Below are 27,304 nucleotides of genomic sequence, written 5' to 3'. Positions count from 1 at the left end.
GGGCAAGCAATTTTACAAAGTACTCTGTGTGTGTGTTGCGTGTAGCAAAGCCACGTCGGGCTATCTGCTGAGCTCACCGATGGGAATCGAACCCCTAATTTTAGCGTTGTAAATCCGTAGACTTACCGCTGTACTAGCGGGGGCTACAAAGTACCGAACACCTATCAAAACTCCCAGTGACAGCCTCAGCTGTAAATAAGGAGACGCACCCTTTTTGTCTCTGAAAATACATTTTTATTTATTATAATTACTTCCCTGCATTAAAAAAAAGAAACTGAAAATAAATCTCACCACCTTTTTGTAAGTTACGTTTAAAAAAAGATTAAAAAACAAATATATCCAACAAAAAAGGAGTCCCAGATAAAATACATACTAATTACAATAATTATGTTACATTTCAACGTTCAAAATAAACTAAAAGAAAGGAAATATTTACTTCAATTTCTGTTTTTCCGACAGCAGAGAAAAACATTAGAGTAAGTACTTCCAAGTATAACACGGTCTTTACTGCCTGATTAAAGATGTCTACTGGAAACATCCTACAAAATAAATGATGGATGGTTTAGCAATGTACGTTTTATGAGTCTTCTAATTCTTAATTACAAATTTCAGGGTTGTCTTTCCTCGTCTTTATCATTTCCACAGCAAGACAGTCCTGAGAGCTGAGAAATTCTTAGATCACACGCGCACTATTCAATGAAATTCTTCCAATCATACATGACAACCAGTTAAGTCTTAGCTGCTAGCTGTTCACTCTTCACTGTCATTCTCCAAACACCTCAGAAATATCTTAGCAACAGCAATTAATTACCAGAATACTGATATCCTTAGCTCTTCAATCCTACAGACATGGGTTTTAAAAGTCTGTACGAGTAGTAATAACATCATTCATGAAACTTACCCTGGACACCACACTTTCAAAAAATCTCCACCCAAGCAAGCAACAGAATTTTCTTTTTAAAACAAATAAGTGGCCCTAACACAGGCTGCTCTCCCAAAATCATCCTTGCAATATACAAAGCATTCATTAGACCCATTTTCGAATATGGTAATGCAGTTATGTGCAACATGGCTTCTAAATAATATTCAATGTTACAGAACCTGCAAAACCGCACCATTAAAATCGCTTACCGCCTTCCCAATTACACTCCCATATCATACCTTAACTCTTTAACTCAACTCATATCAATTCAAGATAGATTCATCAAACTTGCCGATCGCTACTATACTAAAGCTAATGACAGAAATCTCCAAACTCGCCAATTATCCCAACTAACAGACACACCACAAGTTTGGGAAAAGTACACATCACCATTAACCCGGATTATCTACCACTCTGACTCCTATTAACTGCTAACGATGAAACAGACTTTACTGTTTTACCCATTTATTTGTCAATAATGTTTTATATTTTTCAGGTTGGGCACTGGGTGAGTAGATTTTTCGGCGTCCACCCAGTGAAAGTGGTTTTCTCCGAGCACTCCGGTTTCCTCCACATCTAATTTCTTACCATTGGATTTATAGATCCTCGGCACCCTGGTCCTGAAAGGACCTACTGTCTCCCCCCTCTCTCTCTCCCTCTTTTTCTGTCACTCCCCACTCCTCTTTTCTCTCTCTCTCTCCGGTTCCTTTAAGACTGTGTGACCTGCTGTAGCCTTGGTCTCCCTGCTCGTGGTAGTGATGAAATCCGTCCTCAATGTACCAGTCCAGTTTTCCCGCTCCTCACCTTTCCTAGTTTATCGTTATACTCTGTCATATACAATTCAATTTGGTTTTCTACCTCTCTCCTCATGACACGTCTCACTCTTTAACGCGTGTGGTGCTAAAGAGAAACAACAGTTTCTGAGCGCCCCGGGTTTGCCTTTGGGGTTTCCCCCTCAAAGGTCTTCAAAACCCAAACGACTACCAAGTTTAAAATAAATAAAACAGAGAGCATTTCTGTTGAGTGTATTAGTTTGTAATAAACATTCCGCTAGGTGGTGAAAGTTATTGTAGATCGTTGTCTATTTAGCAAGCTCAAAGTTACACAATAGGCCATCCGTGCTCTGCCCACCGCGGTTATCAAATCCCAAGTTTTTTGCCTTATAAGCCTTCAGACTTATGGTTGAACCACTGAGGGAAGGTAGAAGTTAAGACAGTTTATCAATACTGATATAATTATAATTATAAACATTCATGTTGAAGTGTATTAAGTGGACAAAGAGGACTGAAACAAGAAGATATTGTGCATTTAATGAAGAAAAAATGAATATAAACCAATAATATTCGTTTTAATTGGTCACACTGTCTAACTCGGTAATGACAACATTAACATTTTGATTTTAAAATTAAGTATTATGAAGAATTCCAGTTACAATCAAAAGAAAACAAAACAAAAAACATGGACACTGTTATACGCCTCCAGAACTTGCCACTAAGCCACTATGAGGATTATAATAGACGATATATATAATAATTTAAATTACCCTATGATGTTTCAAAATTAGAAGAAAAAAGTGTTAAGGTAATTTTCCTATTCGCTTCCTATGCATCGTTTTGTAAAAACATGGTCGTCAGGTAAATACGTACTTGAAATTAAAGGTGCCACACGAGATTTGTTTGTCTTACATCCATGATTCTGTACTTTAATTTTCAGAGGTAGCTAAAACAAGGTTATACATTTCTCCGCTATGCTTTTAATTGATAAATGCTACCAAACTAAATAAAGATTACATATACCTTGTTAAATTAACCGTCCAATTATGGTGGGCTCAACTACCTCTTTTCAAAATTAACAAAATGGGGAATTAACTTATTACCTTTTAAGGTACCAGATGAGTCAGTGCTAAGTTTACAGGCTTACAATGCTGAAATTCGAGGTTACATTCACCGCACTGGGGACAGATCGCAGAAAGCCCATTGTGTAGTTTCGCGCCATAAAACAAAAACCGCCTTTGAAACTAAATTTTTCGGACTATTGATTATAAAATCATTGACGGTAATATTTAGTATTTTAAAGTACAAGTTGTTTATTGTGAAACACAAAATAAAATGGCACAACACGAGTATTACCAGTATAATAAGCACGTGTCCTTAACGTCACGAAAAGTGTGGATTTCAATTGAATTTGGAAAGAGCACTTTTTACTGATGCATGTGAAGTAGAATGCTATATTTAAAAGATATTTCACTGTCAGTAAACAGTATATTCCTTTGCATAGCTCGAATTTAGAAAAATTCAATAAAAATAATAACAATTCAGTCACATAATCATGCCCTCTAGCGTCCTCCTCTTTAAATACTGGTTATATATTACTCACTTCAAATAATATCCATCATTTTTCTTAAATCGATGTGAAATAGTTCATAAGCCAGTGTTTATTATAATTTAATAGCGCTGTGACAAGACCTGAACAGTATTGCCAGGTGAGAAAAAAATCAAATAAGTCAAATTCCGCTTACTATAAGCAGGCTCGACAACACGGTACCCTGAAGTACTTTGCTTTTACAAATAACCTTTATGAGAGAAAAATGAATGATATTATTGTGGTACTTCGATATGTTTCTTTTCTTTCGTAAAGAAAGGTGAAAAGCTTTGGTTTCTTTAGGTATAAAACCCGGTGTTGTAATCGATCTTTGTTGGTGTCAGCGAAAGGCATACAGTGTAGCTGCGGCTGTGGCCAAAATCCCAACTGTTGTGGTCAAAGCTTTGCCAACAATCTGATCCACGTGATTTTCTGGGGGGAAACTCTTGTAAAGACTTTGCTGTAATAAGAGAAAACAGTTGTCAAAGGCAGAACGTTTAATTTATTCAATACTACACCTATGTAATCCTTTTGACTAGGAATGGTTCAGTCGAATAATTCAGATGCAATATCCATAAAAACGAAAACATTCAGTTTGCTAATAAATCTTGAATTGCATATAGCTAGTAACTAAGGAACATGTGAAGTTTAGTGAAGTTAGTGAGTTTGAAAATATTTAGAAGGAAAAAGGAAAATATGTTTTATGGAAATAACAATTCACAACAATTATTTTAAAAAACTATATATGATGATTAAGAAGAAATAAGTTCAGATAGCTTAATTTCTAGCAAAAAGAGGTAACGCGTATCTGTTGGAAAATAAAAGTTTTAAACGTTTCTGAACAGTTACATTACTGGCATCAATGAACTTTGAAATTTAAAACCAAATTTCTTTTGTAATGTATAACTATTAAGTATAGACTAAAACTTGGTATAAGTTTGGTTTATCTACTATTTCAGAGAGAAAAGCTGTTGGGAGCTAGCTTTACAGTCAAACTTATCATCCGGGTAATTTCCACATATATTAAAACGTGTAATATGGTTATAACGGTCATAATCAGTTCAGTTTGGTTACTACGACAAGTGCACAGCAATTTTCTGTTTTAAAGAATTATTTTTTAACTTCTAAAGACTTTCCAAAGGCATTATTTGGTATGCTTTATAGTAATTAACTGTGTGCAACTTCATGTTCTTGAGCGTGAGAAACACAGGTTAAACTTGAAGGTATTATGTATTAAACCCACTGTTTCACTTCGAAGTTTTTAAATTAAAATAAAAACAAGTTCATATATTTCAAAATTTTAACGATTTCCTCTTATCAAAGAAATAATCGCAGAACTTAAAAGTTCTGTTCACTGTTCTGCATGTTCTAGATCCGAATATAAAAATGAATTTTTTTAAAACTTAAACTTTGACATAATAAAATAGTCCCAAAAGGCTTAAACGCCGTGACACAGTTCTTGTAAAAATTTAAATACGAGAAAGTAATTCACTTCCCAAAAACTTAAACTTTGACATAATAATATAGTCCCAAAAGGCTTAAACTCTGAGACAAAGTCCCTTAAAATACAAAAACAAAAAACTTTAACGACGATATAATAAATCAATCCTCAAAAACTCAAGCTCTCAGGTAATAAAACAGTCCAACAATGTGAAAGTATAAGAAAATATCATAAAAATGTGGCCGTACAAAGCTATAAATATAGGAAAGTTAATGGATTAATGAAAGTGTTGATTAATTGTTTACCATATACCATTAATTTCCAGGTCCAATTCAGTCATAGTTATATTTTTAATTTAGAAAAAAATTGTTGCTACTTAATTACTATGAAATAAAGTTTCTATAACCTACGATCATTTAAGTGTAAGAAGTTCTGTTTCTCACTTTATTTTACTTATATTCAACATTAAGTAACTGAGTAAGTGCAATTCTTCGTGGAACTGATCTATTACATTATGTAACAAACTTTTACTTTTTCTTGTTCCTGGGCAAAAAGTGTTATTTCCCAATTGCTTATACCTGAAATAAATGAAAAAGACCTATTTTTATCTTCAAATTTTGCTTTTGTGACCTGGGTAATGAAAATTTCAAAGTTAACCATTTTCCAGAACATTCCAGGTAGATTTAGTGCTGAGTAGCTGACAGAGAATTTTCAAGAACTTTCTAGAATGTTGTAGAACTTAAAAAAATTTCAAAAACATTTTAGAATTTTCTAGAACTTTCCATAGTAATATATATACAGGGGCTCACCACTCACCATTTCAGTTTAGTTCTAGCTGCTTAAGTGAACGCATAGGCCTATCTGATTTTATCAGAGATGGCATCAAGAAGCTGCAAGCATTCTCCAGACTCATTCTACTATGTATGTTGCCAATTTATCAAGACAAGAGCGAAAAGGTACTTTGTGACATCATCTGCTAACATGTGTGAATCCTACAAGACATATTTTGGCATGTCTGTCAGGGATCAAGACAAACCATGGGTACCTTATTTTACCTGCGAGCACTGCAAAAAAACTCAAGAAGGTAAGACGGATAATATTTGCTTGCTTGAATAGTAAGATGTTATATTATACAAATTTTAGACCTTTTAAAATTTAAATATCTTTCGGTGCACCTCAAAGAGGAATACAATAGCGTCAAGACCTTGCTAGAAGCCTTGAAGTATGATGAGTATGGCTGGAAGGTTATCGGAGATTTCAAAATGGTGGTATTCCTGATTGGTCTCCAAGGAGCCTTTACCAAGTTTCCCCGTTATCTCTGTCTTTGGGACAGCAGGGACACCGCAGCGCACTACAATAGGAAACACTGGCCACAACGGATTGAGTTCTCTGTGGGGGGGCACAATGTCAAGTGTGAACCACTAGCGGACCTGCAGAAGGTGTTGTTCCCACCATTGCACATGAAACTGGAGGGTATGAAATAATTTGTTACAGCTCTTGATAAGGAATCTGCAGCCTTCAAGTATCTTCGAGACTTCTTCCTTAAGCTGTCTGAGGCAAAGGCCAAAGCTGGTGTTTTCGTTGGACTACAAATAAAGAAGATCCTGGTGTGGACAAAATTCCCCAAAAAGCTCATTAGAAAGGGGAAAAAAACTTGAGACAGCTTTGTTGCAGTGGTTCGGAGCTTCTTGAGCAATCACAAGGCCGAAAATTATGTAGAACTGGTTGAGGCTCTGGTGAAGAACTACGGTAAAATGGGCTGCAGGATGTCCCTGAAAGTCCATATCGTTGACGCTCATCTTGATACATTCAAGAAAAACATGGGAGTATACTCAGAGGAGCAAGGCGAGCGCTTCCACCAAGATATACTGGACGTCGTTACCAAGAAGCGTATAACGAAAATATGATGGGAGACTATATTTGGGAGCTGATACGTGAAAGTGATTTACATTACATTCGTAAATCTCGAAAAACTACTCACTTCTAAACATTTCTGTTCAACTTTAGTATAAATACATGTAAATATTGATTCATATTTTTGTTGTTTTATTCAGACCTTATGTAAATGAAAATGTACAAATTTGCCCATTTTTACATAGAAAATAGGTTAATTTCTAAATTTCATTATCACAAGAGCAAAGTTGGAAGAGAATAATGGCCATTTTTTGTACTTTTACAATATAAGCAATTAAGAAATAACACATACTATCTAGGAACAAAATTTGTATTACATAGTGTTATCAAAATAGAGCTAATTTCAAAAAAAAAATTCCTATCAAAATAGTGAATGAAAATCAGAATCTAAACTTTAAAGTATTTTACAAACAATACAATTATTGTAAGTTCTCTAATTGTTTATGGGCAGAAATGTTACGATAAATCTACTTGAATATCCAATATGTAACCAAGTGCAATCCTTCGAATAAACAGCAGCGCCTCCTCATGCAACAGCTGTGAAAATTAACACGTTATAAAAACGTGTAGGTAGTGTTGAGTTTGCTGGGCTCAGCCAGTCGAATGTTTCGGATTTTTTAACACCTGAATTTAATTATAAATAGTAATATTTCCATCTAGAAACCATACACATATCAGTTTAAACCTTGTACTACATATTTATAGAGTAGTTTTAACTAAATATGTAAGTGCTCCTTACCATAAATAAATAAAGCATCTAGTTTCGGTAAAACAAAGGCTATTTTAATTTAAGAGTTGAGTTTCTGAAGGGTTTTTTAATTATTAAACTTACCCAACCCCCTTGCTTCTGAACCCATGGTGTAACTCTTTCTCCCAGATGGCGCCCCACGAAATCCACAATATCTTCAGCAAATTCTCCCATTCCTTTTTCACAGAAATGTAGTGCCAATTCGACACCCAAGGAAAGCAGAGATATCAATCGGCTCCAAGTTATCACATCTTTGTGGCCTTCAAATACACTGTCAGTAACGGCCATGAAAGACTCGTATGTATTACTTTCGGATAAATCGAGACTTTTTACAGTATTCCTAATCGGAATTCGATATTCCGTCACCATCTCTACAACTAGCTGTCTAAAAACCTTAGCAAAAGGCTTGTTTAAGGGTTTGTAATGGTGTACAAGCGTAGCATTTTTCCATCGTTTGGTTACTAAAACGTATTTAATGGCATCTTTGGAAAAGCTCTCTATTTCTTCCTTCATTTGCTCGTACTCAGTTTTAAGATTTTCGTGCTTTTCGAAAGCTTCTCGTAAATTGTCGGCGACGGAAATTGAAGGAATGATAGACGCCAAGGAAAGTACTTTTATAAATGAGAGAAATGGTTGAGTTTTTTGTTTTCCACTTACGAGACTTCGAGTTTTGGAGGTAGCAGGTGTATTGCTTGACTTCTGTGTATCTGACTGATAGTACCAAGTATTGCTATTACTTATTCTGTGATCTACATTCTCTGGTGGAACCTGCACGTAACGGAATCTTCCTGTTACCTCAGTTTGAATCCTACTATCTAACGAGTCTCTTGGTTCTGCAATATCACACATTTCATCCACAGTTTGACATTTATGACTGAATCTTGAAATTGACGATTCAGAGCATTTTGGTTTTGCAATATTTCCAGCATAACTTGGAGTGTTTTCTAGTTTTTCTCTAGTTTCCAAATTTTGAGAATACGTTTCTACATTTGGAAGAAGGATGACAGGAGGTGACTGCTGAAGATCTAGTACAGAAGGTCCTGAACATTGTTTATGACCAGAGCTTCTGTGTTGTTCATCAGGAGCCATTCCCTTTCCAAACCTTTCTAGTTTTACAACTAGCTTTTGGTCTTTAACACAAAAAGAGTCTTCAGATTGAATCTATATGTATATGAAATAAAGCATACGTTTACATAACACAAATTACGCTCGTTATTTCACAATTCAGTAGAAACTTAAATTACTACACTAATAGTAACTGGCGAATACTTAATGTCACGTGGGTTTTGAGAATACGGGCGTGATTTGTATATTTTCGAAATTGTTAGCAATTTTTACGACAGAGAAGAATGAGCACTTTAAAACATAAGGGCAAGCACATACAGCCACTATTTGTGCACGCCGATGGTGGGCTACTCTGATGTAATATTAAAATTTGACCATTACTATTGTACACACTTACGCCCCCAAAGTGTGTACGCAAACCACGGATTTATCTGTTAAAAAGGTTCCCCTAGCAGGAATGTAATCTCAATATTTGAAGACTTATAGGCAAAATAATTTGATATTAGACTGACACTAAGAATAACACTTTCCGGTAAGAAAGTGTCTGAAGACACCCACCAAAGCCTGACCCATGTTCTCCCGGGAAACGTGTCAAATCATATGATCTCCCCCAATGTTGTGTGTTTAGAACCTGTAAGACCTCTTTTTTTTTCATAGGACTGAAAACCTAATGTCGTCATTAAAGTACGTTTTACAATTTCATTGTTATTACTAATATGTATATCTGAATTGTGACGAAAGCATAAGCTTGGTTTGGTTTGTTTTGAATTTCGCGCAAAGTTACACGAGGGCTATCTGCGCTAGTACTTTCTAATTTAGCAGTATAAGACTAGAGGGAAGGCAGCTAGTCATCACCACCCACCGCCAACTCTTGAGCTATTCTTTTACCAACGAATAGTGGTATTGACCGTCACATTATAGCGCCCTCACGGCTGAAAGGCGATCATATTTGGTGTGACGGGGATTCGAACCCGCGGCCCTCAGTTTACGAGTAGAGTGTCTTAAGCATCTGGCCATGCCGGGCCCGGAAGCATAAGGCATATCTTAAAAAGTTTAAAACGGCACGCACTCGTCTTAAAGTAAATTAAAGCCTTCTTAAAGCATATTGGATAGTTAAATAGATTACACGATAGTTTTACTTACTACAAAAAGGTTGTTGGCAGCTTCAATAAACCCCTTGAATAGCCCCTGCTTATTCTTATGAGAGTACTGGGGCCCTAGTCAACGAACGTAAATCAATTGCATACAACCACTTGATAAAGATGCCGTCGTTTACAAATACTGTCTACGTCAGTTTTCACAAAAAGGTTTGAACTGTAAGACTTGAGGCCAGTCCTGTCCAGACAGAAGTGTTTGTTTGTTTGTAGTTAAGCACAAAGCTACACGCAGGACTACACGTGCTCTGCCCACCACGGGTGTCGAAACCCGGTTTCTAACAGTGTAAATCCACAGATACATCGCTGTGCTACTGAAGGAAGGGCAGAAGAAGTGATCTATTCAACACGTTAAAGTAAACCAGTTGGTTAACAAAAAAATTATACGTGACAGTATTGAGGAGTCAAATTTAAAGGGACTGAATTGCGATACGACGTATAATACAAAGAATGAATTGTATAGATATTTTACAGATCTAAATCTTCGTGTATTCTATTAATATTATGTGATTTAAAGGGAGAGGGTCCTTAAGATTATTAAAACGTTTCTGTTTTATCTGTTGCAAATATAGAATGACCATTTATAAAATAACTTAATGTATAACATTACAGTTCAGAAAGTAACTTTAACTAATTGTACATCTAATTCTCAAAACAAAAGTAAACCAGTCTGTTGACGGGGCATTCAGTACGCTTCTGTATTTCAATGTTATACCAATACACAAAAAACCGTGCACTATACCTACTTTTACAAATTACACTGGACTTTATTTTTATAAACACGCTTCCTGAGTATCACTCTTTCAGTTTAACTTTTATATAGAGATTTTTAACGCTTTTTTATTGGGAACTGAACAAATTTCATTTTAAATTGGAGATCTACCAACCTCCCTGCACTTTCTATTATAATAACATTCACTAAATCAGAACTTAAAGTCTCACTAAAAATAAAACAACAATAATTTATTCAAAGATTTGACTTTAATTTTAACTTCGTAAGACAGATACATCACATGTCTAAAGTCCTATAGGCCTATTCAGTATGTTTTAGTTTTTATTGAATTCTATTTTTATTTATTTTATGATTAAAATTGTCACTGTTGTTGTATTAGAGCAAAGATACATAGCGGACTATCTCCTGTGTTCTATCCTACGTTGGATTTGAAACTCGAATTTTAGCGTTGTAAATCCGTAAAACTTAACGTTTCTCACTGAAAGACTATATGATTAAATGCATTTTAATCTTTCGTACATTTGTTAAGTACGTTCGTTAGGCTTAAGCTAAGATAAATCAAGGAGCCATGACTTGTTTACCGTAACGCCTACCTTCTTTTGGCTTATACTGATTTTCCGCCGTCAGGGTAATGCGTGCTTTCGACATTAAACTCAATTGCATCTAACTACAAAGAGAACATTTAGCCTTAAACATTGGCTTAAATAAATATCAGTATAGATCTATAATTTTCAATGTTAAACTATCTTCAGCCAGAAGAGATTAGAATCATCGCTATTCCAGTAACTACGTCAGTAGATAATACATTTGTACGTTTGTTCTACTTTAATACTATCATCCTTTTCTCGATTGAAAATGCTTTCATTTCTTCTTATAAAGCATGACGTAGAGATAACATTAGCAAAAATAGACGCATCATACCCGCGGTTACTAGATTTCAATTGGGAAAATCTGGGACAATGCTTTCCTTTCGTAGTGTTACAGCCTTGAAACAGTTTAAATCACAATGCCATACATTTTACACTTACAAACAACCTGATTTCCCTTTATAAGTTACCTTCCATTCAACGGTTTGTCTGCGGACTCACGTCGCTAAAAAAACTTTATCAGGTAATTCTTTAAGTAAAATTTAAAAAGAGCTATGTATAATGACAAATCGTTGAGAAAAAACTTTGAAAATTTAATACTTTTTACTGTTTTTTTATCAAGAGGGGACGCTGTAACCAGGGTTAGAACGTAATGACAATTACATATAAATATATATATAAAACTCAGTGTTTATATAAATTATTTCAACATACAAGATACGTGTGATACGTTTTAATATAACTTGTTTAGATATTCCTGTAAAATATAAAAAAGTGGATTTTACTTAAACAGACAAAAGTTAATTGACACAGAAGTTTGGTGTGTAACTTCTGAAGTGAGCCTCACTTCATTTGTTGAAACAACTAAATATGAACTTTAACTTTAACAGTATGGATTTTAGATGGGAAGATGTTGAAATTTCAAACCGAATACATTATTTAAAACGTCATTCTTCAAGGAACGACCAAGACATTATAAAGAATCCCTTATCACACTACAATGGAAGTCTTGCTTTTATGATACTGGAAAAAACCTTTTTATTACGCGATGTGCAACCCCCAACTTCGCGTGTGACACTGAACTTGTGCATTTAAATTTGCAATAAGAATCACAATTGTTCCGTTTCGCCTTCGTCAAGGAGAACTTTATTTTTCTCCATTTTCAGGGTGCAGATATGATGTCATGAATACGTTAGGCGTGTACCTAATGCACTGACGCCATCTATATAAATATAACAGTACTGTCTGTTGTATTTTCATATACGGGCACCTCAGCTGGTTCCATATAAATAATTTTATGAATTGATTCGAAACTTCACGAGTTAGTAAATTCGGTTAGATTCGACTCCCCTTTTAGCAGAGTTTATTTAATTTAAAATGCATTTGAAATTATGTAAATAAACTCTTTACCTCATTACATTTAAAATAAAGTTATTTATATGGAACTAGCTGAGGTACCTGTAGCCTGAACGGAAGTTATGTAAATTCATGATTAATGAAAGGTTATTTTCATATTTTCCCAAATTAAAGTTTCAAATCGGTTTATAAACTTTATTGTGGGAAAATATAAAAATACTAGTATTGTGTTTAACATTTGTTTCACGAAAAATTATATCAAGTAAACAAGCTGTGTGACTGTCCTCCGAAAACAAATTATTCAAAATATGGAGAAAGCAATTTTAAACAGCAATTCCTTTTAAAAACGCCTTCTAACGAATGATATATCAGTTACTAGAACTTAGAAGGCATTGTAAATAAAAAGGAAAAAAAATAAAAACAAAAACGAGCAGCTCTCGAGGTAATTCTTTTTTACAACATAGAAAATATACATATATTAACGATGTTTTTTTCAAGGTTTGAAGTCCTTATATTAAAAAATAAAATTACTCAGATGAGATCAATTTCATTTCGGGCTTCGACAACTGACTTCAGTTGTGCGTCACATGATGATTCAATCGAGATTGACACAAAATTGTGTTTTATCGATACCTTATCAGTGACACAAAGGCACTCTCAATTACCTAAGCAAAGAGAGCAACTGATACTTGTTGCTAGTGGTGTGATAGACTCCAAAGCAATTGATTCAGGAAAGCAGAGATTAAATATTACACTAACAAAACGCAAAAAACCTGCGAAATATTGGAAAATCACAGGACCTAAATATTATTTTTTAAAAAAGTTAACTGCTAATGACCCCCCAGTACAACAGTGGTATGTCTGCGGACTTATACTATAAGAAAACGTGTTTCGATACCTGTGGTGGGCAGAGCACAGATAGCCTTTGTGTAGCTTTGTGCTTAATAACAAATAACAACATCAAACAACTGCTGATATTTTCTTCTCACATTATTACTCAAAATTTGTTCATTGTGGTTTGAAACCAGGTGTGTAAAGAAAAAATACACCAAACTTTTGTCGGATTCTTGCGGCGTTTTAAACCTTAGTTTTCAAAGTCTTATATTATACAAGCAAAAGTATCCGTCCCAACTGACAGGAAAGGGTTAAGTTAATCTATCAAATTAAATTATTTCATGGACTTTAAAAAGATTTATGTGTTGCACTAAGTCTCACTTAGCTTTGAGCTACTTATATCTTCCACCAAGAAATATAATTGTTGGCAACTTTATTCATCCTAATGACAGCTCAACGATGACATACTGTAAATCTATTGGCAACTTTATTCATCCTAATGACAGCTCAACGATGACATATCTGTGACATCAACGATGACATACTGTAAATCTATTTTTATTCATTAATGACAGCTCAACGATGACATTGAATCTATGGCAACTTTATTCATCCTAATGACAGCTCAACGATGTGTAAATCTATTGACTTTATTCATCCTAATGACAGCTCAACGATGACATACTGTAAATCTATTGGCAACTTTATTCATCCTAATGACACCTCAACGATGACATACTGTGAATCTACATTTTCATTTTTTAATTTACGTCACATTTTGAAATGTAAATGATAGTGTGATTTATTCCTAACAATTTAGTGTAAAATATTCTGCTTACGAAATGAAAGTCAACATCAACATTAATTATGCCTGTTTTTCTCCGTTTCAAAAGTAAATGTTGAGCTTCACCTGCGTGCATAAATTTTCAAATGGGAGACAGACACGAAGCAACGAACACCAAGTGACAGAGAATTTTACTTTAAAAGATGATTGCCACTCACTTTCATTAGTTTTTCTATCCAATGAGTCCAAAAATAAAGCAGGAAACCATCGTTACGATACTGAACTAGAAAGCGACCAACCAACCAATATCAGTGATGTCGAGAAAACCCACTTGTAGAGAAATATATATGCTAAAACGGCTCGGTTGGGTTGAGAAAATATTTTACATAGAAGAGCGAACAACGTTTCGACCTTCTTCGGTCATCGTCAGGTTCACAAAGAAAGAGGTAACTGACCGGAAGCTGGGATGCTGCATTAAACCAGAGATTTACGGACTTATACAACGAAACATAAACCAAATCAATACTAAGAACGACAGAGACAAAAAGATCTGCCACAACAAAAAACTAGAAAAATTAAGATGCAAACAACAGAAAAGACACAAACACGACAAACCGTTGACTAACCTCATAATTAACAGATCCGACCGACAATTTAACACAGACGAGATACATCTACTTAACAAAGGACTCAACTTCGCAATAGCACCTAGGTACATTCCAACCTTAGAAATCAAAACGTTTAGAAGATCTAGCCAAGAGACTTGTGATACTTTCTACAGAGAACAAAAACAAGGAAACAACCAACAGAAAGAAGACAACTTAGATAATTTTATTGACATCCAACAGCCAAACTTCCCAGGTAAAATTAAAAATTTATATTTTCCAGAAACACCTAAAAACAACATCTTAAACGATTTTTTCAAAGAATTTTCTCACAAAACCATCAATATAATTTCACAAAACAGAAAACTAAAAAACAATCTTACAAAAAGAGACATTAATTCCATTAAAAACCTAAAACAAAACAAAAACATAAAAATTCTAAAAGCAGATAAAGGTAACGCTATAGTCATAATGAACACGAATGAATACATCCAAAAAATGAAGAACATCCTATCAGACACGAACAAATTTAAACCAATACACACGAGACGCAACTGAACAAATTACTACTAAAAATGAAAAAAGCCATCACAATTTCACAAACACTTTATTCCTACCTACGTAAAACCGACTCACGCACACCATAAATATACGGCATCCCCAAACCTCATAAACCAGGTTGTCCATTACGACCATTAAAGTCCACATATGAATCGTTTAATTACAATCTTGATAAATACATAGCATGGGCATTCTCCAAATATGTAACATCAGCCAGCTCATTCATCAAAGACTCTTTTAATTTCAAGTCTAATCTAAATCAACTTAATCATAAAGCCTTAATGGCCAGTTTCGATGTAATATCCCTCTTTACAGAAGTCCCAACCACTGAAGCCTGCAAAATAGCCTTAGAACTCTATATCCGAGACCCTAACCCAACTATAGACATTCGCAGCAACCAATCAGCAACCCTTATAGAATTCACCACGATAAAGACAAACTTCATGTTCAACAACCACAACTATATACAAACAAATGGCCTAAGCATGGGCAACCCAGTATCACCAGTTCTAGCCAATATTTTTATGACACAAGTTGAAACACAAGCAGTTAACACAGTATTACATTCACCACTATACTGGTACAGATATGTAGATGACACGGTTGCGGGATTCAAATCTACAGAACACATACTTAATTTTTTCAATCATATTAACTCTATACATCCCAACATTAACTTCACATGTGAACAGGAAGAAAGCAATCAAATATCATTTCTTAACCTCAAAATTACAAGAACCGACACACAATTCAAAACAGAAATCCACCGAAAAATCACCCATACTGGACTATATATTCCTTAGGAGTCAGCACATGAAACAAAACGAAAAACTTAACATACTACGAAACCAAATTAACACAGCCATAAAACTATGCTCGCCAGATAAAATTAACGATGAATTAGACAAAATAAAACAATACTTCATCAACAAGTTTCCTCCACAAACCGTAGAAAACATTATACGCACACACCTAGAGAAAAAAGCAAAATCAACCACCAACTAAAGTAAATACAGCTCACGAATCAAACAATCACGAAACCATATACTGCTGCATACCATATATTCCTGACATCAGCAGACAAATAACCAACATTTGGCAAAAGCTAGTAACAAAATATGACATTCCAGTTAATACCAAATTTATTCAAAAACCAGGCACAAAACTGAGGTCTATACTATGTAAAAACTACACTGACAAACACCACACCAACATTATTTATAAAATACAATGTGATAACTGCCACGACTTCTATATTGGAGAAACAAGTAGAAAAATGGAAACAAGATTCAAAAAACATAAAAAGTCACCTTCACACGTTTTCGAACACTGCAGGTCATATAAACACAACATAACCATAGAAAATACTCAAATACTAAATAAAGAAACAAACGCAAAATTAAAGAAGCCTTACTTATACAACAACTTAAACCCAATATAAACTAATATAAAGGAACGCTTTTATACCTATATTAATATAATAAAATAAATAAATTATATATTCAAACATCTAACACCGCCCTCTACATTCCAACACTCAGTTACACAACCCTTTCCAAACATGTGGGCAGCTTCCGGTCAGTTACCTCTTTCTTTGTGAACCTGACGATGACCAAATAAGGTCGAAACGTTGTTCGCTCTTCTATGTAAAATATTTTCTCAACCCAACCGAGCCGTTTTTGCATATATACAACCAACCAATATGTTCATCTTCCTTTTTGTTTCAGTTGAGATAACTTTACAAATACTTTATCACTAACGTCAGTTTAAACCTAAATATACCACATGTGTTTCTGAGCAGTGCATGATGTCATCGTTTAATCGTAATAAGTAGTGCAGGGGTGGGCAACTCCATAGCCACTGACCACAGGTAGTCAGCTCGAGTTTAGGAATCAACTTTTTCCATCAATTATTTTTATCGCAAATTTGTTAATTTGTAAGTGCTCTGTCTCACGTCATCGCTAATTTTGTGTGCTTCATCACTGCCACAGACTCCGCCCATTTTATAATGTCAGTCTGGTCCAGATGTTTGTTATCAAGTGTGCGTTGTTTTGCATGCGCTTGCAAACATATTTTTATTGTGCAACTTTCAAGTGTTTAAATACATTTTGTTTTTAATCCTATGATATTGATAAGTGGATAATTCGAAAACGAAAGAATCCAGATGATGGTGAACACTCAGAAAATAAAGAGAGTTTAATTGGTTCTGGCATTACTGACGTAAAGAAATTGGCGCGTGACTGGAAAAACGTGACATGAGAATTTAATGAAAGTTGGGAGTTGAAATTTGCAGTGATTGAAGCAAATAATCAGCCAGTGTGTATTTTGTGTAACAAAAATTTTAGGAATAACAAAGTATACAACCTTGAGCAACATTTTTAGAATTTTCACAACAAATTTGATGTAAAATTTCCAGTTGATAGCAAAAATCGTATGAATGAAATTAACCGTCTGAAAGAACAACTTCATGAAGAAAAGGGAGGCCTAAAAAGAACTTTATCATCGATAGAACTAATTACATTAGCTAGCTCAAAAAAGAAAATATTTTCTGATGTTGAACTGGTAAACGAAATACTGATTGTGGCTTTTGAAACTCTGTTGGAGAATTAAGATTAAAAAATAAAAGATGATATTCTTCAAAAGCTAAATAATTTGCAATTAAGTCAAAGAACAATTGTCCACAGAATGCTAGAGTTAGCGAAAGACATAGAAAATCAGTTGCTTGAACAACTAAAAAACTGTTTGTATTTTTCTTTAGCACTAGATGAGTCAACAGTTGTTAGTGACACTGCACAGTTGATATCCTGGGTTCGATATGTAACTTCAGAACTTCAAGTGAGAGAAGAAACGATTGGCCTTTGTGGATTACGAGATCGAATATGTGAAAAGAATATATTTGAAAAATTTCTTGAAATGTCAAAAAATTCAATTTGGATTTTAAAAACTAGTTTCTGTCACAACAGACGGTGCTCCCGCCATGACTGGGGCGAAACTAGGATTTCTTTCTCTTTAGAAGCAGTTTTTTAATTGAAAATAATGTGAAGTTCACGCTGCCATCTTTCCATTGCACTCTGCATCATGAAAATGTATGTGCTCAGATGTCTAAAAGTGATTAATTTAAAAATTTGATGGATAGTGTTGTAAAAATTGTGAATTATATTAGAAGTGGAAGCTCTATCATCCATCGATAGTTTATTGAATCTTTGAAAAAAAGCAGTGACTGTACTTTTGATGATCTTACTGATTTTGTAAATGTAAGATGGTTAAGTAGAGGAAAAAGTCTTGGAGTGATTTACTTCCTTATTTCCCCAAATAAAAGAGTATCTTGTTGAAAAAGGTAAGATTGAATATTTTCCTGAAATTGAAACTTTGTCATGGCAGTGTGATTTGTACTTTCTGTGTGACATGATGACTCACTCAAATAATTTAAATACGAAGCTTCAGGGAACAGGTAAAATAATAAGCGAGCAATCACAGTCTATTCATGAATTTCAATTAAATCTAAACCTCTTTACGGAACAATTACTAAAGAATGATTTGACACATTTTGCAAAGTTGTATAGTTTTCTGGAAAATAATAAACACTATGATTTTTCTATGCTAAAGACGATCTCTATGTAAACTGTATCAAAAATCTATCTCAAAAATTTGAATCACGTTTCTCCGGATTAAAAAAAAAATTTGAAATTGATATTTGAATTTTTGAATGATCCATTTCAATTTGACTTAGGAAATTTCAGTAAGAAAATTGCATCTCTTTTGTCTTTGGGTAAGTGTGGATTTAAAGACGAGATGCTTTCTCTACAAAGTGTAGAACATATAAAAAGTAAACAAAAATGTTCTATCAGCGAGATGTGCCTTACTATTCGGATAAATGAGAGTCTTCCAAGTTTAAAGATAGCAATTTCAAAACTATTTTCCATGTTTGGATCCACATTGGTGTGTGAGTCAACATTTTCTATGCTAGATTTTTTCAAGTCTAGATACAGATCTCGGCTTACTGACATCAATTTAGAGGCAGAGCTAAGATGGTCATTGAGCATAGATATTAAGCCAAATTTCACGGTACTTGTTGATGAAACCCACCATCAATTTTCACATTGAAGGTTAATTGAAATGCAATTATTTTGATTAAACTAACATTTTTCTTTTTTTTAAATAGTGTGGTCAACGTTGTTTTATTAGCCACAGTTATGGTCACTATGAAAAATAAGTTGCCCACCCCTGTACTAGTGGTTATTAAAACAATCATAATTCTAGTCTAAATGATGTCATCATTATCCTTTGGAGTTAGATTTCTTGTAGAAATTTGATGTTACTTTGAAAAACAACAAAAACTTAAATACAGAGTGAAACAGGAATTACCAGCCAATATTAGATGAAGATTAGACGACAGTAACGTGTATAATACTCAATGATCACTATACAACCAGTGTCTTTAGAGAGGCAACGCTTATATTATTTATGAAGTGATGGAGTAAAAAAAATCAATATAGATTATATTAAATTTTATTACACAAATTCATGGAATACACTAACTCTTAGTCAGGGAAAGAGCCATCACAAAACAAGTAATAAAAACCATTTGTAAAAGAATATAGAGATGGTAGTGAAGAAAAAGAACAAACAAGAATACAGGGATGATACAGTTTACCTAGAGTATCCCCAGGTTACATTCAGTATTCAAATTGAATGTTACACTAGAAATTTCATAATTAACTTTAATATTAATGCAGTTGAATGTTATATATTCCTGACTGTTGATGTGCAGTTTGTTTATCATAACATTATAGTCCTGTGAGAGTAGGCGTCAATGTAGTGTAACATAATATGTCCTGTTACGAAATCGGTCGAAGTGGCTGAACTCGTTAACTTTGTACTTGTGCATTTTACAGTGTAAGCTTAAATTTTAATACTGAAAGTGATGTAGAGATAATCTACGTATAGCTGTATCATCTCTATATTCTTGTTTGTATTCCTTTTGGCACTATCATCCTTACATTATTTTACATTTACAAATATATTTTTTTTATTAATGGTACAAATAGCACTGCATAGAATCTTTCGTCTTTCATTGTTTAGCCTATCTGATGAGTTGTGGTATTGAACGAAAAAGCTTATTGGGCAGCGATGTGAAGAAGCCAAAATGCAAGTTTTTTATATCTGATCTCGAGCCATCATAATGGGCAAATTAAGAGAAACGCGGACCCCCCCCACTCACCCACAAACACAGAGTTAACTCTGTATAACAAAAACACAATTTATTTTCACCAAGAAGAAAGCAGTTTTGTCTCACATAATTACAAGTTCAACATTATCTTTGAAAACAGAATTCAAACGAACTTTATTTCGTGTTAATTACTTGTTACCACCCAGACTTGTTCATAAATAAATCACTCAAATCTGTTTTCACAACTAACAAGGGACAAGTCTGTTTCAAAATTTTCACCTGCATTTCAAACTTATACAATTAAGAAGGCAGCTAGTCAAGAACAACCACAAAAACCTACTCTTTGGACTGTTCTTGGTTGAAATAGCATGCTCATAGTGCAGCGCGCATTCTGCAGCAAAGGGTCACGAATCATAAACTTTCAGATTCACAGTCGTAGCATGCTATGTAGTCATGTTCTTCCTACATAAACGTTTAAGAAACTGCATTTAATTCTAAATATCCATAACTCTTCAGTTTCAAAGCACAGGGTGTTCAAAAACTTTGGAAACATCTTTGAATAATTATACTGGGAAAATTTTTAACGTAGAAGCACGCGATTTGTTGCTCGCACGACGTGAACACGAGAAAAATAGTCCGAAGGATAAAGTCTGAGCAGCAATCCTCATAACAGCGTCATTAGTTCGTTTTCTTTGTATAAATAACTGTTGCGGGTCATACGTACCGTGACAGGCTGCATAATTTGGTTCTGTCAACAAAATACAGTTAAACAGTTCTGCAGAAGTGAGGGAATTTGTTTTTGGTAAAATTAGAGATTTCTTGACAACATGATTAATGCTTATAGAACTAAAGTTACAGGAACTCAGTTCTAGATTTCTTTAACATGTTAAATAATGAAAGGTATGTAAACCTGCAAGAGGTATTAAATAAGCATATTTCAGTTGACAGAAGAAAGAAAACTATTAACTGTCAGATCAAATAACCTACAACTTGAAACAAACAGTTGGAAACTCTTTGCTAAGTTTTAAAATTACGACGTTCCTTTTCGGTTCTTGAATAAACCAATCACCGCTCAATTATAGAGTTACAACGTAAAGCAACAGAAGGCCCTACAGGGTCATGTAGTTAAGGCACTCGACTCGTAATCCGAGGGTTGCGGGTTCGAATCCCTGTTACGCCAAACATGCTCGCTCTTTCAGCTGTGGAGGCAATATAATGTGACGGTCAATCCCACTATTCGTTAGTAAAAGAGTAGCTCAAGAGTTAGAGGTGGGTGGTGATGACTAGCTGCCTTCCCTCTAATCTTACACTGCTAAATTAGGGACGGCTAGCGCAGATAGCCCTCGTGTAGCTTTGTGCGACGTTCCAAAAACAACAAAAGTTTAGTAAAGTTGAATCGATATTTTTAGGTATTATAACTGAATTGTGCTACATACGTCCAACTAATTCATGTTTTCACATGTATGGTTAGACCTCTGTTTTCCTTTGATCTGGTTGGTCTTGAAGACTCATCCTCAGGGTTTTCGCTGTATTGTCTCCCTGTTCTATTAACATCTATAGAACCTCACAGCCTCGATTACAATGGCCAATCTCCACGTTTATGAATAGAAAAAACTAAACTTTAATGGAAAGTTAGATGCCCTTTGTTTTTGGTAAAATTGATATATAGATACAGCAATAAAAATATATATAAAATAAATACAGCGATCCACCTGTTGGATTAAATTGGAATTAAAATATATTTAAGTATGTGATGATAAGTTTACCGTTTATAAAATATCTGTATATACACATACCAGAATATGAAGATCGAATACCCACTGTCCATTAACTGTTTATTATTTTTACCACTCCCTGTACTGTGAAAGATCCTTTCCACTGTTGGGTGAATGTCACTGGTTGTGTGCAACAGAACTAAAGCCTTCTGTCCGACATTGGCCTTCTTGCCACAGAAGTGTTTCTGGCTGTCTCTGGGTTTGACTTCCCCAGTAAAACTGTTTGAGAGATCCGGTTAAATGCTTCTTCTCCGGTCCTCTGTTTTTTTAAAATCTATATCATCTTTGTCTTCTGCTTGACTTCCTCTCGTGCACTGTCCCAAAGTTTCTACGATGAAAGCCTTTCTTCCGTGTATCCTTCACATTTTTATAAACATATCTTTCTTATCATCTTGTCGTATATTGGTGCTTTTATACACAAGACTTCAATGTATCCTACATCACATGAAACATCTACCTTTATTTTTACTGTGGGAAATTTCCTCAATGTCCCATTAATTAACACACAAAGGCGTACCTAGCATGTCACATGATGATCAGATAACAGACTGATTCTCACTGCACAACTACTGCACCCAGTATCTCATAAAGACTTTCAAATATTTGTTCCCAACACATTCTTCACTTACTGGCACGTGTAATTTGGTATTAATGCTTTATAACATGCTTCGATCACAATTGACACTGTTGATCCATTTGCTAACTTGAGCTGACCATTAATCGTGCACTGAATAATTAAAAAAATGGAACTTCCTTTTAGTGGTGAATCTGACGAGTTATATCGATCATGTTTCTTCTGGCAGCAGCGCCCAGGGTGCCAGTCTGCCCAGTCGCCTTCGTCTCAGTTTTAAGTTTAAGCAAACCTTTTAAGAAAGCATGTAAGTCAACTTTATCTTCATCAAATTTTAGAAGCTGGGTTGGCTGGTCCGTTGTTGTTCCTGAATCCTTCTTTAGTTGGATGAGTTTTGCAATATCAGTTTGTGCTTTATTCTATTTCTAGCTTCTCCAATATCAGTTTGTGTTTTTATTCTATTTCTAGCTTCGTCAATATCAATTTGTGTTTTTATTCGATTTCTAGCTTCTCCAATAACAGTTTGTTTTTATTCTATTTCTAGCTTCTCCAATATCAGTTTGTGTTTTTATTCTATTTCTAGCTTCGTCAATATCAATTTGTGTTTTTATTCGATTTCTAGCTTCTCCAATAACAGTTTGTTTTTATTCTATTTCTAGCTTCTCCAATATCAATTTGTGTTTTTATTCTATTTCTAGCTTCTCCAATATTAATTTGTGTTTTTATTCTATGGGTGTCTTTGGCTAAGGATTCTTCTACAGTTAGTGTCTGTGACTTGTTGGTGATACATTCGACAATAAATAACCAGCAATATATATATATATATTAGAATCAACTCGAACATACATACAAAATTATTTACACCATGGAGATCAAAGTTGTATTCTCTTTCCTGTCAAAGGTCCACTTAGGTTGGTTTGGTTTGCTTTAGAATTTAGTTAACATGCCAAACTGCTTTTCTATTAATATATTTGTTGTATCTATACAGTTCTCTTCTTGTTATCAAAAGTCTCTTCAGGTCAGTTCACTTATTTTAGAAATCAGTATTCATATATAATTCACTTACGTTGTCACGTGAGTTACCGCAATTTTATCTTGTATTTCCAATAATCGTCTGCTTTTTTCGTTTTTCCAAATAATCATTAGTTTTTTCATCAAAGTCTACACAAGCTGGTTCAGTTACTTTAGAAAACCCTATGGCAAGGCAAATAATTCTCTTTATCTCTTCCAAGTTGTTAATTTCGATCTAATATATATCAACCGTTAGGCCTTTCACACTTACGATCGCTAACTTTACATTTAACTTTTCTCTGACCGATACTCTCTTTCGCGTGACTTTTCTCTCTGTTTCCACTATTTATACAGCTTTCATTAGGCCTTCAAAAAATCTCTACAGCCTCGAAATAAATGCATTACAAACACAAAACTAATTATCTACACTAAACAGTCTTCTACATCTGACACCCACATATCAGTCAAGTAAGATGAGGAAAACTTGCAGCTATAGTCCGGGTCGTCTAAGCGCAAGCCTCGGTGATGTGATCAGGTAGATAGGTAGACAAAACAAATTGCTGTTTCAGAAATTTTTGAATTGTTATATAGAAAATATTATCGATCATTTTGCCTATTATCAATATATGTATGTGCATAATATATCGTAACCAATATTTTGAACTGTCGATTATTCGCTTAAAAATTCGATAGGGTGGTCTTTCCGCACTATTCTGGTTCAGTACCTCCAACAAGGTTAAGAACCACTGTTCTGGTTCAGTACCTCCAACAAGGTTAAGAACCACTGGTCTGGTTCAGTACCTCCAACAAGGTTAAGAACCACTGTTCTAGACTATCGTCTGGGAGAATCAGTGTTTCTACACCATTTTATCTAACGATCCAGTAACTTCAAAATGGTGTCTTTAGTTGTTTATCTAAGGCCTTAATGGGTTCTAGTGCCATCGACAACTGAAAACCTTCCTTTCAAAATGCACACCCACTTTGCTTCAGGCTAAATTTCATATTTTCGTCTACTATGTCATTATAAATTGTTCAAGTGCAAATGAATACATCATTTCACATGAAGCAGAGGTAATATAATTTAGCAAGCCTTTCTACAACTTCTACAAGTTTGGCTACGGCCTCGTTTATTTTTTTTCGCGAGGAATCGAAACCTGAATTTTAGTATCATAAATCTGTAAACTTACCACTACATCACAGAAGATGTGAAAAGGTTAGGGTAGTTTGTCCTGAAGTAACAGATGACACAGCATTAGTGGATAGGTTCTTTTGTTCTCTATTTTGCAGTAAATGGCGTTTTAGGATTGAATTGTTGGGCAAATTCACAGATATGTGGGGTTGGTTTAATCTTTGCATTTTCCAGTTCGTTTTCCAAATATTTTATTGTATCATTCACGTTATTTTCTACTTTAACAATCTCTTTTCTACTTCTTCAGTCTTGTCACTGCAGAAGCCTTCTCATACTTTGTTCATGTCTTTCTGCACTTCTTTGGTATATTTCCGTACTTTGTCAACCTTATCGTTGTAAATTTCTAATTAGGTATATTCTGTTCCCAATTCTTCTTTAAATATCTCGTCTTGCTTTTCTAATCCTCTCTCGAGTTCCTGTCTTTTTCTTCTGTTTTAATTTTCTGTCTCCTTCTCTTGATTGTTTCTTCTTATGGTTTGTCTGTTTCTTTGTTTTGAATTTCGCGCAAAGCTACACGAGGATTATCTGCGCTAGCCGTCCCTAATTTAGCAGTGTAAGACTAGAGGAAAGGCAACTAGTCATCATAACCCAACGCCAACACTTGGGCTATTCTTTCACCAACGAATAGTGGGATTGACCGTCACATTATACTGCTCCCACAGCAGAAAAGGCAAGCATGTTTGGTGTGACAGGGATTCGAATCCGCGACTCTTGGATTACGAGTCGAGTGCCTTAACCACCTGGCCATGCCAGGCCCGCTGTAGTATTAATGAAACAATCCTGTAACTTTAACCTGATAGGGCTTCTAGCTAAAATATAAATAACACATCGAACATATAGTTCAAAACAGTACCTTTGTCTAAATACACAACAGAATAGTGAAGAAAACAACCCTAAGAATCAGCTACATATACCATAACTAGTACATGTAGAACAGTAAGAGAACTTATGTAAAGTATACAGTCTTAATCATGAATTCAACATGAACAAATGTTAATAACATTTAGTTTTATAGAAAATCTTATCGTAGATTTTGATTCATACATATTTGGAAGAACCCAAGCCAGAAATTACTAATATAAAGTCACTCGGTTCGGAAGGCATCCCCTTCGTCCATAACGTTCAAATTGGCTCGAGTGGAGATTCTTATAACTTTTCTTTTTAATTATTAACTCATCATGTTTAGAGAAAAACTATTACAACATTAGGAAAAAATAGCAGTAATATGATAGCTTACTTCAAATATTTAAATTATTTGATAACATTCAATTACGAAGTGAATGTTACAGTGGTTACAACACCCGACTATCAATTAGTAACCGAGTTGGGAATTAACATTTTTGTAATAATTATTCTATTTATTAATATATCTACAACAAGCTCTTCAATATCGAGAAATATATGATTGCAATCACAGTTTAAATCAAAGGTGATACCTTGTTACATAATAAATATTGGTGACTGTATGTATAAAGAAACAACAAATCATATCTTTTTACACCAATAGATACCGCCACAATACATTTTTACAGATGTTTTTTCACATTCGGTAACAAATTCTTAAAAAATCATTTAAAACATTTATAAGCATTTCTTGTTTTTGTTGTTGTTGTTTTTTTAATTTTGTGCAACGCTACACGAGGGCTATCAGCGCTAGCCGCCCCTAATTTAGCAGTTTAAGACTAGAGGGAAGACAGCTAGTCATTAACACCCACCGTCAACTCTTGGGCCATTCTTTTCCCAACGAATAGTGAGATTGACCATAATATAATAAAGCCCCCACGTCTGAAAAGGCGAGCGTGTTTGGGAGACGCGTCGAGCGCCCTAACCAACAGGCTATGCCGGGCATTTGCTTGTTAAGTTCAATGGGAATCCTTAATGTTTCCTAATGCAAAACATAACACTCTTTAATCTATGATAATACAACGTTCCTGTTTCAGTTTCAGCAAAGAGAGTCCAGGGCAAACTTAATATATAGAGGCCTGCTCCTCAGTTTAAGTCTGGGTAATAGGTCATGTTAATATTGGAGGCCGGCAATAGCTGAACCCCACCACCAAAAACAGAGAAAACTGAATAGTAACACAGGTACTTACTTAGTTTGGACGTCCCAGTTCTATCATATTTAAATAGTAATAACATAATTATAATATTTACACATAAACTTCAGGCAAGATGTCAACCCTAACTTTCCAGATACATTACTTATTTGACATTACTACATGGTTTGAAATCTACACAGGTAATTTACAATTATAAAACGTAGTACTCACTTTGCAAGACAAGTTTTAACTTTCTCTGTGTATCGAACGAGGGTTTGATTAAATGTTTCCTCTTTACACTTTTGTAAATACGTTTTACTGAAAAACGATAGCGTAAGCTTTTCTCTGATAAGGTTTCGTAAAATTAGATAGACGTACGTGTTCATTAGATTAACAAAGAGAGAAACAGTGGCGAATAATCATGGTATGTCCAATCTGTTGCTGCTGTTTCCTAATTCACACAGAATTGATTAGAAATTGTTTA

The 27,304-nt window shown here is 34.6% G+C and overlaps 1 protein-coding gene across 3 annotated transcripts; it reads right to left on the bottom strand.

Annotated features, from left to right (window-relative positions):
• Positions 1–211: 211 nt before the first annotated feature.
• Positions 212–27,304, bottom strand: LOC143222455 (uncharacterized). 3 transcript variants are annotated; one of them, XM_076449003.1, is made up of 3 exons: positions 27,052–27,304; positions 7,471–8,547; positions 212–3,743 (listed from the first exon to the last, which is right to left on the bottom strand). In XM_076449003.1, the coding sequence occupies exons 2-3, from the start codon at positions 8,473–8,475 to the stop codon at positions 3,624–3,626; spliced, it is 1,125 nt and encodes a 374-aa protein (XP_076305118.1). In that variant the 5' UTR covers positions 8,476–8,547; positions 27,052–27,304; the 3' UTR covers positions 212–3,623. The 3 variants fall into 3 exon arrangements, with proteins under 3 accessions (XP_076305118.1, XP_076305120.1, XP_076305119.1); XM_076449005.1 differs by lacking the exon at positions 27,052–27,304 and adding an exon at positions 26,875–27,043; XM_076449004.1 differs by lacking the exon at positions 27,052–27,304 and adding an exon at positions 10,932–11,157.

This window comes from Tachypleus tridentatus, chromosome 8, assembly GCF_004210375.1.
Source record: "Tachypleus tridentatus isolate NWPU-2018 chromosome 8, ASM421037v1, whole genome shotgun sequence".
In the NCBI taxonomy this organism is placed as follows: domain Eukaryota; kingdom Metazoa; phylum Arthropoda; class Merostomata; order Xiphosura; family Limulidae; genus Tachypleus; species Tachypleus tridentatus.
The sequence above is the reverse complement of the archived record's forward strand: the minus strand, read 5'-3'. Positions and strand labels throughout refer to the sequence as shown.

Excerpts from the sequence above, each read along its gene's own strand:
- LOC143222455 (XM_076449003.1), bottom strand. The coding sequence starts at position 8,475 with ATGGCTCCTGATGAACAACACAGAAGCTCTGGTCATAAACAATGTTCA. Across the intron at positions 3,744-7,470 it reads TTCAGAAGCAAGGGGGTTGG|CAAAGTCTTTACAAGAGTTT; the intron begins GTAAGTTTAATA and ends CTCTTATTACAG.